The 16,525-nt window shown below is 36.3% G+C and overlaps 1 protein-coding gene across 2 annotated transcripts in view; it reads right to left on the bottom strand.

Moving 5' to 3' along the window:
• The window catches only part of LOC117424848 (cadherin-8), an 80,036-nt gene that overhangs the window by 63,072 nt on the left and 439 nt on the right, over nt 1-16,525 (bottom strand). The window contains exons 1-2 of one of the 2 annotated variants that reach the window (XM_034041569.3): nt 15,314-15,399; nt 12,180-12,621 (exon numbers count right to left, since the gene is read on the bottom strand). In XM_034041569.3, the coding sequence (XP_033897460.1) occupies nt 12,180-12,431 (252 nt within the window). In that variant the 5' untranslated portion in view covers nt 12,432-12,621; nt 15,314-15,399. Of the gene's footprint in view, nt 1-12,179; nt 12,622-15,313; nt 15,400-16,525 lie in introns of those variants that run through there. The other variant, XM_034041567.3, reaches the window with a different exon arrangement.

Raw genomic sequence — 16,525 nt, 5'->3', positions numbered from 1 at the left:
ATAACATGCAAAAACTAATTTCATACTTTGACAAAAGTATTTGGGCACCCTTATTAGTATTTTGTGTGCCCATTTTGCTATTTTTCTTGTAGTTTCTCCTTTTTCGTTTAGTTGTATCACTGCCATTTTAAGATGTTGCTGTATTCTTTAGTTTTAAACATTTTTGTTGCTTTTTTGAATCACAAATTCCAAATTAATTTTTCAGCACTTCATGATTATGTATTTATTTATTCTATAATTATCAGGTGGTGGTTTTCAGTCATGATAATTGTCAATAATTAGCAATAAATGGGTTTCATACGAAAAATGTGGATTGCCCAAATACTTTTGTCAAAGTATGAAATTCGTTTTTTGCATGTTAATTTTAATTGTATGCATGTTATGTAATAATGTGTTGTTTTATTATAAAGCTGAATCTCTACTTTAATGCACATCTTTCAATAGAACAATTCGAAATTACAGAAATAACTTTCTTTGTGGTTTTTCTCATTTTTCTTAACTGCACAAATTTTCTGCGGCTGTGAAGGCATTGCCCTGTATTGAGTAACCTCACGTTCAGTGTCTCATTGTGAATTCTTGTGTTGTTTCTGAATAACTAAATGGCAATTTACACTCTACAGATTCCTTGGCACATCTGCCAAAGGCCTGCATATGCATGCAGAGGAGGGTATAAGGCATACAGAGGCATATATAAATAAAAAGACAATCTAACTAATCAACTCCCCAAGGAGAGAACATATAGTGACACAGAAAGCACTTCAGTCACACGCCAAAGATGCTGCATGTCAAGGAGGTCTAGTGCAAAAGTCTACACTCTGCTGCTGTGTGCTCAGCATATTTTCATATTTATTAAAACTATATATACAGTAGATGCAGCTTATTAACAACCTCTCGGTTCCCAGCAAAAAGTTTTGTCATTAACCGAAAGTTGCCAATAAGTGAAAAGCCCCCGTTTTCAAGTGTATTTATATGGAACGATATATACTGTAGTTGTACAAATATGGCACTGAAAGACATGTGTTTTAAATGTTACAGTGTTAAAAAATTTACATGAGAAACGCGAAATACCCAAACATAGAACTGTTTACTTCATGCGTGTGTAAAACAAAACAAAACAAAGGAGTAGGCTTAAATAGTACTACACAGCGATGTACTACAATTGTTCTTACAATGAGTAAAGCAAACATAAAAAATATGTGTTGTACTTACAATCAATTCTAAAGAACACAATTTTAAAATAAGAAATTGTCCAACTTTGTCTGCTTTTTACAATGTACCACCTCCCACTGTAAATCCATCTCAATTTTGCGTGCAACATCGTAACCAATTTCAAAGCCATCATTCTGCCTCAGTCCGCCAGAAATATGCAGTTGCGAAATCAGTGTGTTATAAACGCTGCATGAAGTAAGTGCATAAATCATGCAAGTGCACTCTGTAGCACTGGCAACTAGTAATAAAGTTGTCAATAAGCGGCGTGCAGTTGCTAATATCAGAATTCTATTAACATTAAAGTCTATGGAATGGGATTGGTTCCTGGGAAAATGTTGTTAATAACTAAAAGTTGCTAATAACTGGCATCTACTGTATATATAAATGGCCAAGAGCTTGTGAGAAAACTGTGTGGGACACAGTAAACACTGATCTTTGTTTTGCGTTGGAAACGTTAAGTGGAACAGTTGAAAAGAAGCTGGATAAATTTGGGAACATCATCTACACATATTGGAGCGAGAGGTTTGGAGTTGAAAGGAAGGAAAAAAGTACAAACTATTCCTGGAAAGTCTAGACGGCAGCAGGAGATTGAACGCTTAGTTAGAGAAAGGAGACAGCTGAGGAAGCAATGGAGAAGAGCAGAACAAAGTCAGAAGGAGGAACTCAATCTGTTTCAAAGGGTCATAAAAGATAAGCTTGCAACATTGTGCATAGCTGAGCGCCGACGAAAATGCTACAAAAAGAAGGAGCGTGCAAGAATTAAATTTTATAAAGACCCATTCAAATTTGTAAAGAAGTTATTCACCATTGAGAAAAATGGCACACTAAAAGCATCTAAGTTTGAGAGATATTTGGAGGAAACACATACAGATTAAAAAAGGCAGGAGCCTATGTCAGTTCCTTCAGACATCCACCAGAATACCAAATGGAGGACTGTGCACCTAAGTAGAAAGAAGTAGAGCAAGCTGTGAAAAAAGCAAGGGTGTCATCATCTCCAGAGCCTAATGGAGTTCCGTACAGAGTGTACAAGAGTGCGTCAGGAGTTCTACGAATCCTGTGGAAACTGATGAAAGTGGCATGGGAAAAAAACAGGTTGTACCAAGAGCATGGCACCGAGCAAGAGGAGTCTTTATACCAAAAGAAAGCATCAGTCAGTTTTGCCCTACTTCCCTATTAAACGTAGAAGGCAAGATTTTCTTCAGCATTATTGCTCAGAGATAGTCAACTTACCTATTAAAGAACTGCTTCTGACACTTCAGTACAAAAAGCGGGCATTCCAGGTTACCCAGGATGCTCAGAACACATCAATGTGATCTGGCAACAAATTCAATCAGTTAAATCAGTGCCACATGGACTTCTTTGGGCAGCATTTGATTTGTTCAGTGTACCGATGACAATAACAAATTTAGTAAAAGCCTACTTTGGAGATTTGCAATTTAGTTTTTCAACTTCAGAATTCAGCACTACATGGCAATGCCTAGAAGTTGGAATAATGGCAGGATGCACCATTTCTCCACTGGCTTTTACCATGGCAATGGAAGCTATTATAGGGCATCAAAACGGGTAGCGGGAGGAGAGCGCTTGGCTTCTGGAATGCAACTACCACCAATTCGAGCATACATGGATGACATGACAACCATGACTACAACAGTAGCCTGCACTATTCACTTATTGGGCAAATTAACCAACAACATTGAATGGGCACTAATGAAATTCAAGCCCACTAAATCAAGGAGCATCTCTATAAATGAAGGTAAAGTAGTAGATAAAAGGTTCTACATTAATGGTGAGGCAATACCAACAGTGTCTGAGAAGCCAGTGAAAAGTCTTGGGAGATGGTACAATGGGGATCTAAAGGACACAGTTTGTGTGGGAGAAGTTAGACAACAAGCAGTGGAAGGGTTGACGAGCATAGACAGCAGCACTTTACCGGGCAAACTCTGGTGCTCTCAGTTTGGTCTACTGCCGAGGATGCTGTGGCCACTGACTGTGTACGAGGTTTCTTTGACAACAGTAGAGAAGCTGGAAGCTTTATTAAGTTCATACATCAAGAAATGGTTGGGAGTTCCACACTGCCTCAGCAGAGTGGGACTTTATGGTAAAGGAATACTGCAGCTACCAGTCTTTACTTTATGGTAAAGGAATACTGCAGCTACCAGTCTCCGCTCTAACCAAGGAGTTTAAGTCCGCCAAGGTCCTAAATCTCTGGGTAGGAGAGGATCCCTCATGTCCTTTGTGTTCATCACTTGCAACATTAAGGCACAATTTGAGAGGATGTAAGGTGGGTGTTTGCCAAGGGCGGTTTACTTGGTGCCATGACCAGGTGCTGCGATGTTTGGCCTTAGCATTGGAAGACAAGCGTAACATGACCAATAAGTTGCCACCAGTTCCATCAAAACATTATACACAAAAGACAACATTCCTCCGCCCAGGAGAGCAACCGCCAAGAAAAGGTGTTAAAACCAAGTCTCGCCTAGGACAACTGGAAGCTGCTAGATATTGGAAAATGCTGGGAGATGTTGGTCAACGGCTTATTTTTCCACCTGAGATTGCCACCACTTACCTTCGACCAGATATTGTCTTGTGGTCTGGATTAGCATGCCTTGTTCACCTGGTAGAGTTAACAGTGCCATGGGAGCATGCTGTAGATGAGGTGTATGAGAGGAAGAAACTTTGGTATGCTCAACTAGCTTCTGAAGTGGAACAGCGAGGGTGGAGTCCGGGTTTACCCAGTGGAGGTGGGTTGTCGAGGATTTGTGGCACACTCTACAACACGGTATCTCAGAGACGTTGGATTGAGTGGCCAAGAGTTGCGTTGCACAGTGAAGAACTTATCTGAAGCAGCAGAAGAGCAGCAACTGGCTGTGGTTGAGACTGAAAGATTCTGGTTGTGGATCTCAAGCACAATAGAAAGAAAGAAACGCTGATGTACGGGTAAGTAAGCTGGGTTGAGTTGAGTGGGGGGCGGAGGGGAGTGATGCCGAGACGCCAGAATCACCGTCGAGCCCTCTTCAGGTGTCATGGGCTAGTCGATGAAACACCGAGGACGGAAGGTGCCTACTTGAGGACCCCAGAGATGTACCCTACTTAGCCCAATCCAGGCGGTTGTCATGCTGATGCGCTGGGGAGACCACACTGTGGTTGAACATTAGTTTACTGTAAGCTACATCTTAGTTGGTGCTTATCTTGGCGAGAGTTGAGTTCAAATCAACATGAAGTTTTAACATCTACTCTCATGTAATGGAAATCATATATCTACATATATTGAGCAAGGCACCTCAGATGTGATGGAACTTTTCATTTTCAAGAACTTATTTTTGTATTTCAATATATTTTGTAGCTTTTGATGATTAACAGAAACATTGAAGGTCTGTTTGGGATGAACATAAGCAGGAGCAATTTTGTTTATTCAGGTACACAGTTTCACCTGTACTGGAATTGGAATGAGCCCAGGATACTGGGTTAACATCACAACTGTTCTTTGAGAGTGCCTTGGGAACTTGATCACAAAATGGACCTAAATCGGCCCATACAACAAAGAACTTGATATTCCCCAGCATTTTTTTTTTTCAAGCATTTCTGCTATTAAATTTCTACCTTTCAGGTCTCAGGTGATTTCTCAACTTTCTTTCTTTTTTTTTGTGGGAAACATGAATACATCCGACAGGACTGAATTCACCTTACAAAATCAAGACTTTCATTTCTCAGAAACATAGTGTTAGTTCATCTTAACAAATGACGCATTCTAATTGGCTCCCTCATGGTTTAGATTTTGAAATTTGAACTGTATTTCCATGCACAACTAATGTAAGCCCAAAACATTTCTGATAGTATTTATTAACCATTAATGGGAAGTTGTTTTTCTTTAAGATAAACAGATGACACCATAGTCTGGGAGTGCATTCCTATATGGCAGCAATGAGAAAGCTCCAAATGCCCAGTTTAATTGAGTAGTGAGTCACACAGCCTGTCCGCTCTGCAGACAGGGTTTATCCTTTTTTTCTTTCCTTTTCACATTTTCTGAACTGTCACAGCAGCTATCACAGATTATCCGCAATCACTGCATTTTAATTATCCATGTTATCTTCTGACAGGTTGAGAGGGATTTGTATTGAGGATCAAAGGAGTTTCTTCTTCTGCTGCAGATTTTTCTCCCTGTGGCTATAGCAACTTGTATTCTGATCTGGTCAGATCTCAGAACTCAGTCAGTATTTGAATATCTCCAGTGAAGTTTATGCAACCATATTTTGTTATTTTTTTGGCACCTTCAAACTCGATTTTCCCGAATTCCAACTGATCTGTTTGATATACCTGGTTTATATGTCTGAATATTTCTGGTTTGGGATGCTCTGCTGCTATATTTACAACACTTTAGTTAATGCTTTATTGAATGCTCTTTATTGTCTGTTCTGTTCTAGTTGTGTTGTTGTTTGTTTCAGTTTTATTGCAGTGCCTACATATAAACCTACATTATTTAATTTGTCTCATAACCGTGGTAATTGCATTTGGAAGTACATGTATGTTAATAGAGATCCTTGTTCATTTGTATTTATATGCCAAACAGTTGTTAGTGGATTCTTCTCAATTATTCTATAATATAGTTGTGGTCAAAAGCAGGTTATGCATTAAAATCCTTTTATTCAATTTGTCTTGTTAATTTAATCCAGCAAACAGCATACTTTTACAGACACGCCAACACAGATTGGTTGCATTCAATCATTTAATTTATTTATTTATTTATTTTTTACAAAAATGCTGAGATATCCACAATGTAGTAACTTTTACTATTTTGAGTGTAAGCTCAAGTAATCATGTTCATCTTATGTTATTAAAAAAAGTGCCAAATACCTCTGTTATACAGAATTAAACATATCAAGTCTTTCTCTCTCACATATTTTTGCTGCATATAACATACTGTACCTTAAATTTGGGGTAGTGAACAAGAAAAAAAAAAGGTAAAAACAGTAAAGCATGTAAAGAGTAGCAGTTGTTTTCTTTTTTTTTTTTCTTTTGCAGATGATGCAGCGGCCAGCATTGATTCGCTTGTGAAAGCAAAGTGGCTAGAAACTGAACACTGCAGTCTAGTTGGGAAATGAGAATGTTCTGCCCTGTCTAACTCTTTCTTGCATATCTTTCTGCTTCCGTTCCAGGTTCATTCTACATACAACGGGCTTTCACAGCTTCCAAACCAGTAATGCATTAAAACAACTGCATTCCAATCCAGCTTTAATGAAATTCCATATTTTCTTATATAAAACTGACATAAGAACATATGGAAAAATACAGTTACATGTACCTGCAAATGTGCTTAATGGGTTCAGTAATATACTGAAAACAATTAGCTCTTTAGTAATACTGTTTGGGTGAACATGTATTGCTGACCTTTATTCTCTATCTGGGTTTTCAATTGAATTCTTTCTACTGTACAGCATGATACAGCATGTTACATTATGCCTGTTTTCTTATGCCTGTTTCCCCTGGGATGCCCTTGAAAATGGTATAAATATCTGGCGAGTAAGATTTATAGTGACGTCTCCGTCAGAACCTGAGATAACAGATCACAGAAAGGGAAACGCTGTCAGGTACAGTTTCCATCCCTTTGTCTAGTATGCCTCCTCTACATGTATGTTATTATTCATTGTTAACTGCCAGTTGGAACCCTTTTTAAAGCACAGGAAAAGACAGGACAGGAGCGATATGTATTTAACATCAGCAGGCTGGGCAATAAAACGTAGAGGAGGGAGGGAGTCTAATCTTAGCCTAAGGTGTTTGGATAGGCAGAGATCTGAAATGTATGACCCATTTTAATCACAAAACCTCCATCCAATTGATTCATTTTTTTAATTAAGTGAAAGAAGGACATTGCTGCACGGGAACTTGTGATGGGGAACCCTCTATCTGAAACTGCAGGCTCCTATCTCCCTGTAACACTGAACTTATCTGTTCTCTGCAAGCTGTGTTGATAAATATGTAACCTTCAGGAGATACCATAACTCAGTTAAGAGAGTGAGACAGTCTCATCAATGTACTGACCACCCTGATCAGCAGCAGTCAGAGGTTCTGTGGACATTTATTTTTGTACTCGGTAAAGCCAGCATTTTCTGTTTAGCAACATGTTGGAAAACATGAAAAATGAGACTCTATTCAACAGAGTAACTACAGCCTTTAGCAAATTGTCTCATTATATGAGGTAAATAAAATAATGATTTTAATACTGTGCATTTATTATCATTTTGTAATGAAATGCAACCCTAACACAGTCTACCTGACATTACTCCCTATCACTCAGACATAGTCAACCAAGGAGACGCTTTCGAAAACAATCACTCAGTCACACAAACACCCAGTTACACAGTCTGGTGTCAATAGCAGTGAAATGCACCCTGAAGCAATGCAATTATTAAGGCCTTTTAGGTGCAAAGTGTAAAGTGTGGACATCTTTTTAAGGTTGCAGCATAAGACATCAAAAGTAAAAATACATAGGGCTCCCGAGTGGCGCATCCAGTAAAAGCACTTGCGTAGAGTGCAGGATGCGCCCTATAGTCTGGACGTCACAAGTTAGAGTCCAGGCTATTCCTTTGCTGATTTAGGAGTAACACCACTCCAATCCTATGCCGAGGAATTATAAACAGGACAGAGGATTGAAGAAGCTGGAACAGAACCCAGAGAGACAGTACAAATTGAGCAGTTATTGTGCTTTGCAGGTAATAGACCTTTTGGAGAGTTGGCTCAAATACAGAACAAATTTCATAATAAATCACATCCAAAGTTATATTATAGCACTCAATAGTTAACCACCTGGCCCAACAAACATTATATCCGGCTGAAACAAAAACATCATATTGCACACTTGATAAACTCATTATAGTTTGCATTAAATAGTAATTATTGCACATCAATAGTAGCCCGGTTATACTGCACATCTTAATCATGTATATTACACATAAGTTATTTATATTGCACACCTTGGTTAATCATGTATATTGTGATAAGTGAAAAAAAAGAACCTCCATACGTCTTTTAAATACACTGGCTGCTTCGTTGCCACCTATTGAGGATTTGCGATTGTGGTTTTATCAGTTTAGCCTTAATTATAACTAGGAATGTAGTTATGAAATAAAAAATAATAATAACATACATGCCGTATCAGTACAGTATACCCATTCACTTGAATTCCGTATGTAGATACTACTGAATCAGAGACGATTTATTTGTAAACACAGCCCTATAAATACAATTTAATATAATTAAAATAAAAGGTAGAACGTAACTGACGCCTGTTATATGTTAACATTCTCACGAAATTATATTCATGGTAGCTTTACTAAAACAAATTTGTTCATAAGTTTTACAAACTGCGTATAACTTTTATTTCGAGACTTTGAATTTTCCCATTGACTTGTCAACACATTGTGGCGGTAGGTTTATACTAGAAACACTTTAAAACATACAAATAACCAAACAAATATCATATTAAACATAATTTATATATTGATATGAGTAGTCTGTCAGCCTACCTAAGAGTAGATCCCGTAGCTGCCACAGTGCTTTAAAAAAAAAAAAAAAAAATGTCCGCTTTTAATTCTCCTTGAATAACTATGCAATCTTTACAGTTACAATGCTTTTTCATAGAGTAAGCGATTCTGAACAGTTTTGTGTATATATTTCATTACCAAAAATAACTCCTTTAATTAAAGATACGGCCCCAAAGTGCCCCCACCCCCCCGCGTCTTTTAAATGGGTTACACGCGCGGGTTTGTTGGAACAGATTCAGGATCTGTGACTGTGTTTGACCACAGTTCAGTCATAAAAATAATTATATAACGATTTTCAAGCACTGTATTCATGTGACTTGTAAAGCTCATGTATTACGTATTTTTTGTTTGTTTGTTTCGATTATCTTCTGGTTTAAAAAGCATAGTGCAGGTTATTTTTTTTATTTTTTCGCCAAAGGGCTCATGAGGAGTTGTTGTTTAAGCGTTTCACACAAAATCCAACATAGCTGCCACACCATGTGACCGATCCATTTTTCCTAAAGTAGAATCAATCGTGGACATGAGCGCACTATGTACAAAATTTTTCACAGCTGTACTATTTACAGTTCATGCGAAGAAGACTTTTGAATATTGTCCAACCTTTTCATTAAATCCAAGATGGCTGCCACACCATATGACCAAAGGCCGCCATGTTGACCACAACACAACATCACATAGTCCTCAACATCCGTGTCAAATTTTGTGCGTTTTGGTGCAGCCGATAAGAAATTATACGCAGTTTTATAGACAGTTGCGTATGGTGATGATGTCATGCAGCGTGGACGCCATGATTTTCACAGTAGCAACTTCCCTTGAACAAGCGTAACAGATGACCATACTGAGATGTTTTATTCCAATTTTTGTTTCAAATCAGATAAGCGGTTTCAGAGAAGAAGATGTTTGAATTTTGATGATTTTATATTTTATGGTAATTTTATGTCATTAATCAATGTGGTTGCCAAACCACAGAACCAATCAGCTTCATATTAACAACTGTTAAACTGTCAACATGAATAGCAATTTTCAGAACTCTGTAGTAAGTGGTTTCCGATACATAGGCGTTTTAACAAATTCCGCAAAATCCAATATGGCTGCCGAACCATGTGACTTGTGTAAATTTGCTGAATATCACCGACTATCATCCATAGGCGTCTACCAGTGTACCGAATTTCGTGAGTTTTTGAGCATGTTTTGGCTGAAAAAAATAAATAAATAAATAAATAATAATAACTAGAGTTGCGAGCAACTTTACGGCTTCCAAGCAGTCATCGTAAATTTTATGTGCATTGGTTATCGCACTATGTAGACATTTTTTCACGGCTGTGCTATTTACCGTTCATGATAACAGCATTTTTGCAAATTGGGCAAAATTTTCATTAAATCTAAGATGGCTACCACACCATGTGACCAATGGCTGCCATATTGACCATGGCACAACATCCCATAGTCCTCTACATCTGTGTGAAATTTCGTGCATTTTGGTGCAGCATAGGCGGTTTTATAGCCAGTTGCGTGTGTTGATGATGTCATGCAGCATGGACGCAACGATTTTCACAGTAGCAACTTCCTTTGAACAAGCGGGATAGAGGACCATACTGAGATGTTTTATTCCAATTTTTGTTTCAGTCGGATAAGCGGTTTCAGAGAAGAAGATGTTTGAATTTTGAGAATTCGACAAGGCTTGGAAGCCTAAAAATAATAATAATAATAATAATAATAATAATAATAATAATAATAATAATAATAATAATAATAATAATAATCCTAACAAAAACAATAGGCTTCCCCAGCCTATGGCTTGGAAGCCTAAAAAAGTAAAAATACATTTTTCCTTTGAAGGAAATATTGAGTGTGGGAACCCTTTTGACCAAAATGATTTAAACAAATTTACTTTTCAATACATAAATCTGGAAATCAAGTTAAGGATACCAGCAAAATGATAGAAAGAAATGTACCTTTTTTTTGGGGGGGGGGGGGGATCTTGTAATGGTTATCTTAAATAGTATATTCTTCTCGCCCTTTGTTTAAATCATCACAATCTGGAGATTTACTAAAACTCCCACATGTTTAAATTACCCCAATGACCTCAATAGAGTTCTCAGAATCATTTATAACCTCCAAGTACATCAGATACACCAGAATACAAACATTGTTCATGTGGCATTTCTTTTTGATGCATTTCTTACACTCCCTGGGGTGTTTCATTGGGACAGGTTAATTACATGTTTCTGAAAGCTCTATTGAGGCCACAGGATTTCTTTAAACTTTTGAATATTAAAAAGAAAAACACAGTTGTTTAAATAGTTATGTTATTTTATGCCAAAACAGAGTTGCTCTTATCAATTTTGTTTGCTTCCAAATCTCTTGTCTATATAACAGCCATATTAAGCATTACATCTGTAGTAAAATGTTTTAATATTACTGTCGATTTAAACAGGTTTTATCTGCCTTTTATAAAATTGGATATTTTTATTTTTTAAAACATAGACTCCTTTTTGAGGTGATAAGTTTAACATTAATGTGAATGGGATGTACACATTTAGTCTGTAGATATGTAAATGTTATTGTCAAATTATATTTATGTACATCTTTAAAACATAAGTTGGTTTCTCAAAAGTGGAACCCCACAATTAAGATAACCTTTCACTAAATGTTTTTACATTGATTTAAATGAAATGCAAGGTCCCAAACAGCTATAATACAAACCTAGAATTTTAAACTGAGTAGACTCACTGAGCAGGACAAAGTTACAAGCATACAAAATCCCAGAGATTAAGGGGAAAAGATCAGTTGTTCCCACAAGGGACTTAAGGATAAAGGGATTTCAAACAATGAAAACAAGCCTTGGTATTCATTTTTGGAAAATTAATCTCAGTTCATACATTCAGTATGTCTAAGTAAAACACAAGCATTTAAAACAGAGCACTACAATTTCTATCTCCTTGGTTATTCTTTTGGTTATTAGGAGGCTGTGTGATCCAGTGGTTAAAGAAAAGGGCTTATAACCAGGAGGTCCCCGGTTCAAATCCCACCTCAGCCACTGACTCATTGTGTGACCCTGAGCAAGTCACTTAACCTCCTTGTGCTGGTCTTTCAGGTGAGACGCAATTGTAAGAGACTCTGCAGCTAATGCATAGTTCACACACCCTAGTCTCTCAGTCTCCTTGGATAAAGGTGTCTGCTAAATAAACAAATAATAATAATAATAATAATAATAATTATAATAATATTCCAAAACCCCTTTTCCTACTATTGATCTTGATCATTCACAGGTTCAAAGCAAGATCTTCCTCAACACTTTACAATTAAAAGTTTACAATTTAAAAGACTCTCATCGCAATATTAAAAAAAAAAAATCAAAATCACTGAATTCATGTTTCCATTTGATAAGCAAGCCTAATATTCAACTGCCATTTTACAAGCCGGAAAACTCACCCTGCCAACGAGAATTGGGTCCGGTCCAGAAAACTCCTCCAGCACAAACATTTGATTCCAAACCCATCCTCTCTTGGCACGACTCAAAACTCTTTCTCCTTCACCAGTCCCAGGCAAACCCACAATGGACCCAGTTTGTAAAGTTTTGGACTGGATGACAGGAGCCATGGAAATATAAGGAAGGACCATAATCCATGCAAGAAACAAGGGAGTCCATATATCTGTCAACATTTCCTCCAAACGTTTTGGCATTATTCCCCCAATTTAAACAGTTCTCCCAGAAAAAAAAGTTACTTCTCTCTCCTCCAGTCTTCAGCCTTCACATTCATTGTGCAGTAAAGCTCACTCACGGCTGCACAGCATGTTTCCAGAATAACAAACACAAAGAGAAGATGTTCTTCTTGCAACAGCATCCCTTGGCAGGTTCCTCAGCATGCAAGACCTACAAATAAAGACAACACATTGTTGAATATAAAAGCATATTGATTGGAAAATTCTTTAAATGAAAAAAGCGGCTATAGATTGAGACAAATTAGTGTCAAGGCAAACAAGACCATTGATAGAAACTGTGCTGTTTCTGAGAAGTCAACTTACTTCACATTGTAGACACAACCTGACTGCTTTTTCTATGGATGTAAATTGGAAAGCAACAGGATGTATGGATAGCGATGGTACATAACAGATTTTCTATCTTATATATTTTCTTTTTTCTTAATACATTCCTTTTCAATAGGTTCAGGCAAACAAGCAGTGCTCCACTGAATACATAATGGTTGATACAGAAAAAAACTGCCAGTCTAAACCAATTGCGGTGCTTTTCATGGAGAAAATCTGCCAAATGAAACTGAATTGCAGAACACGACTGTTCTTGGTATCTGGATATCAGTTGCTTTCATGTACCCCGGCTTTGTAAAGCAATAATCTGATGTAGACTAGTTTACTTGACATTGAGCTGAACAGCATAAAAAAAAAAGAATTTTGTAAAAATTTCGTTTTACTTGTTAGACATTTTTTTTTTCAACATCTTATTTAATGATTTAAACAGATCCTAATACTGCAGCCTTAAGATGACTTGACCACTTTCCACTGTAATTTGTATACTTTTTCATGATGCTAATGGGGTTGATTGATCACACTTGTGTAGAAACACCAGCAATGTTAAATGGTTGCAATGCTCAGATCTTTTTTTTTTTTAAATACAACTCAGACAGACAGATAGCTTGTGGAAAATGCTTGCTTTTACGACTACAGGAATGCACAATGTATTTCCTTATTAACTGTTTAAATACAGTGAGCTTGCAATAACCCATTTCAGTTAATGTCAGAGATTTTCCAATTACTCTGAGCCAGTTTAAAGAAAAATTAAACACTGTGAGATGTACATGTAAAAGGGAACTACTTAGTTTTTTTTTTCTTCCTAAACATGAACTGTTTAATTTAGTTTAGATTTGTGTTCTTCCCTAAAACTGATATGGTCCATTTACCTCAAAAGACTTGCCCGTTCTGGCTGTAATTTATGGCTACATCTAGACATTTTAATATACTGTGTACTTTGTATCGCACACATAATGCTTCCTAACATTTTATAAATATGCCCCAACATTTTATAAAACATGTGTCCTGTCTATTAATAAGGGTTACATTTATGGTTTAATTAGACTTAAGCAATGATTAAGTAAGGAGTAAGGCTTGGATTCACAGTTTGGGTTAAAATACCCATTTTGTTCATTCATTGTATTGTATTGTATTGTGTCAGCAGAAGCACACCTGTCAAAATCTGATATATAGTATGTTCTTTGAGAGCTGAACTGAATCTCTTTCAATCTCTCAATCTCTCTCTCCTCTCTCTCTCTCTCAATAGATAGATAGCTAGATATACAGACAGGCCCCCTTTTATTCTCATATTATTGGAGGTTATTTTGAATCTTGATAAGCAGATTTTGATTAGTTCCATTAATATTTGTATTTAGTTTTAAATACATTTTCTGTTTTTCCCTGGAATGTTATTGTGTTTAAATATATGTTCACAAAATCTGACTCATCTGATTAACAGATATTTACAAAGGGCAAAAAGAAGCAGAGTATTTGTATAATGCAACAACAACAACAATAATAATAATAATAATAATAATAATAATAATAATAATAATAATAATAATAATAATAATAATAATAATGTATATGAAAAAAAAAACTAAATGAAACACGGTGTCCATGTCCTTTGGGGTATACTGAATTGAATTACCACTAGACAGTAACTGGTGTTAATATGTACAGCTCTTTAGCAATGGGCATTCTGGCCTGCATGCAATTCTCATCGTTCTTTGTCTTTATTCTGGTTTCAATATTCCGATAAAAAATCTCATTAGGCCTGTATGTGTGTCACTCATAATCTTTGTTTGTGTTCGCTTCTTTCTAGCCCAATAGGCAGGCCACAGAATTTGACAACCTAACCTTCTTAGGCTAGGGCAAAAGATCAATAACCCGTCATATCTATAAACCAAGAAATATTAAAATAAAGAACCCCTTTTTCATGAAAAAAAATACATCTAACCAGTCTTGCTGCCAGCAAATAAAGCAAAAGCTGTAACATTAAAGACCATCTTATTGAACGACCACCTAAGGCTGACTATTGTGGCAACTCTAATAAATGAATCTCCCGTTTTAAATCGCATTTAAATAAACACATTTCCACGTGACCCTTAAATCAGTTGAATAAATAGGTTGTGACTGTGTCATTTAAAAATAATAATATAAAGACTAAAAAGGAATGAAAGAAACAAAGAAAAAAAACATCTTATCACATTATAAATGGAATAAATTAATTAGTGCTTTCCAACATCGATTGCACTACACGAGATGTGTACTTGCTATCACCTGCAAACTAAAATGAACTATTTAATGGTTATCAGTCATTTTACTGTCAGTACAATTACACAGTTATATGTAGATTACATTTAAATTAACTGATTAAATTACCAGTACATGTAGTTTCCAGGGTGACGCTGCGTGTATATTGTTTTCTATAGATTCCAGCCCAAAGGTGAGTTTGATTTCATATGATGCCAGAAAAAAAAAAAAAAACAAGCAAACAAACAAAAAAACAATTGGAAAATAATGTAAATATAATTTACCTTCCCGGCACTGGTATGTATCACTAACCTTGATGCACACACATAACCCCATAGAATAGTTTTCAGTCCCTTCTTTACGCTCACAGTCACAACTGGTAAATTATTACAACTGTCTGTAGTACAGCATAACGCCAGATGTAGTCTGTAAAATTACTCCAGGTCCTCTACTGACACACAGCTTGCCACCAGAATAATAAGAAAAATAAATGTTTTGAGTGACAATTGCAAAATCACTAAACCTATATTCGCCGACACATTTACCAATATCTCACTTCGTCCAATCCTGGCAATTTACAGTGAATTCCTTAGTGCAGGTCTGTATTGTATTGTTTATTCCGTGTTAAGCATTTTGACTGTGAACGTTTTGGTATTCATAACAGGTTTCTAATGTCCTGTTTCTATTCAATTGTATGAGTTTAGCAGTACGCCGACATCAAACTCAGAAAACCTGCAAGTGTCTTAGACCTCAAATATTACACATATCAGTGTATGCATGTCTAATATGTACCATACCACGAAAGTGTTGCAATGACTACAAATATCTAACGTTAATATGACGACTTGTGGAGTTGTGTAGCTGATTTCTTTATTCGATGTATCACAGTCGAGCTTCAGTGATCCCTTGCCTTGTCTATCAAATAGGCTACCTGTTCGTGAGCAGAATAACTGCACACTTCTCCAGCTCATTTACAGTGTATTTAAGTAGCCGCCCAGGTGACTGATTGAATACCGAAGTGTTTAAAATGCTAATATTTCTGGCAACTGAAATGCTTTTAATATAAAAGGAGACTTTGGTTGGATTACTATACACAAGACAATGGATAGTATTAAAATAAATACTTTGTATTTTATTATACATACATTGAATATATATATATATATATATATATATATATATATATATATATATATATATATATATATATATAGTAGGAAAGTAACTAACATCAAATAAAGTATGAAGTTTAGTTACACATGACATTAACATCCTGAATGTCTGTACATAATGATGCCACTTTAACTTGGTATATGGTTCCGTAGCAAACTAGTGTGTTTAACGTAAATGTCTTTCTAGACATACACACCGAATTCCGATTTATTTTAGCAGCAAAATGCAACGAGAAAAGCAATGAGCGTTTATTGGAACAATCGAATGGCCAAGAGTTTTACTCAGGACATCATCCAGTGCCAAAGTGATAAAAAAAGAAGTAA

Source organism: Acipenser ruthenus, chromosome 19, assembly GCF_902713425.1.
Source record: "Acipenser ruthenus chromosome 19, fAciRut3.2 maternal haplotype, whole genome shotgun sequence".
NCBI lineage: Eukaryota > Metazoa > Chordata > Actinopteri > Acipenseriformes > Acipenseridae > Acipenser > Acipenser ruthenus.
This window is presented reverse-complemented; position numbering and strand designations above follow the sequence as displayed.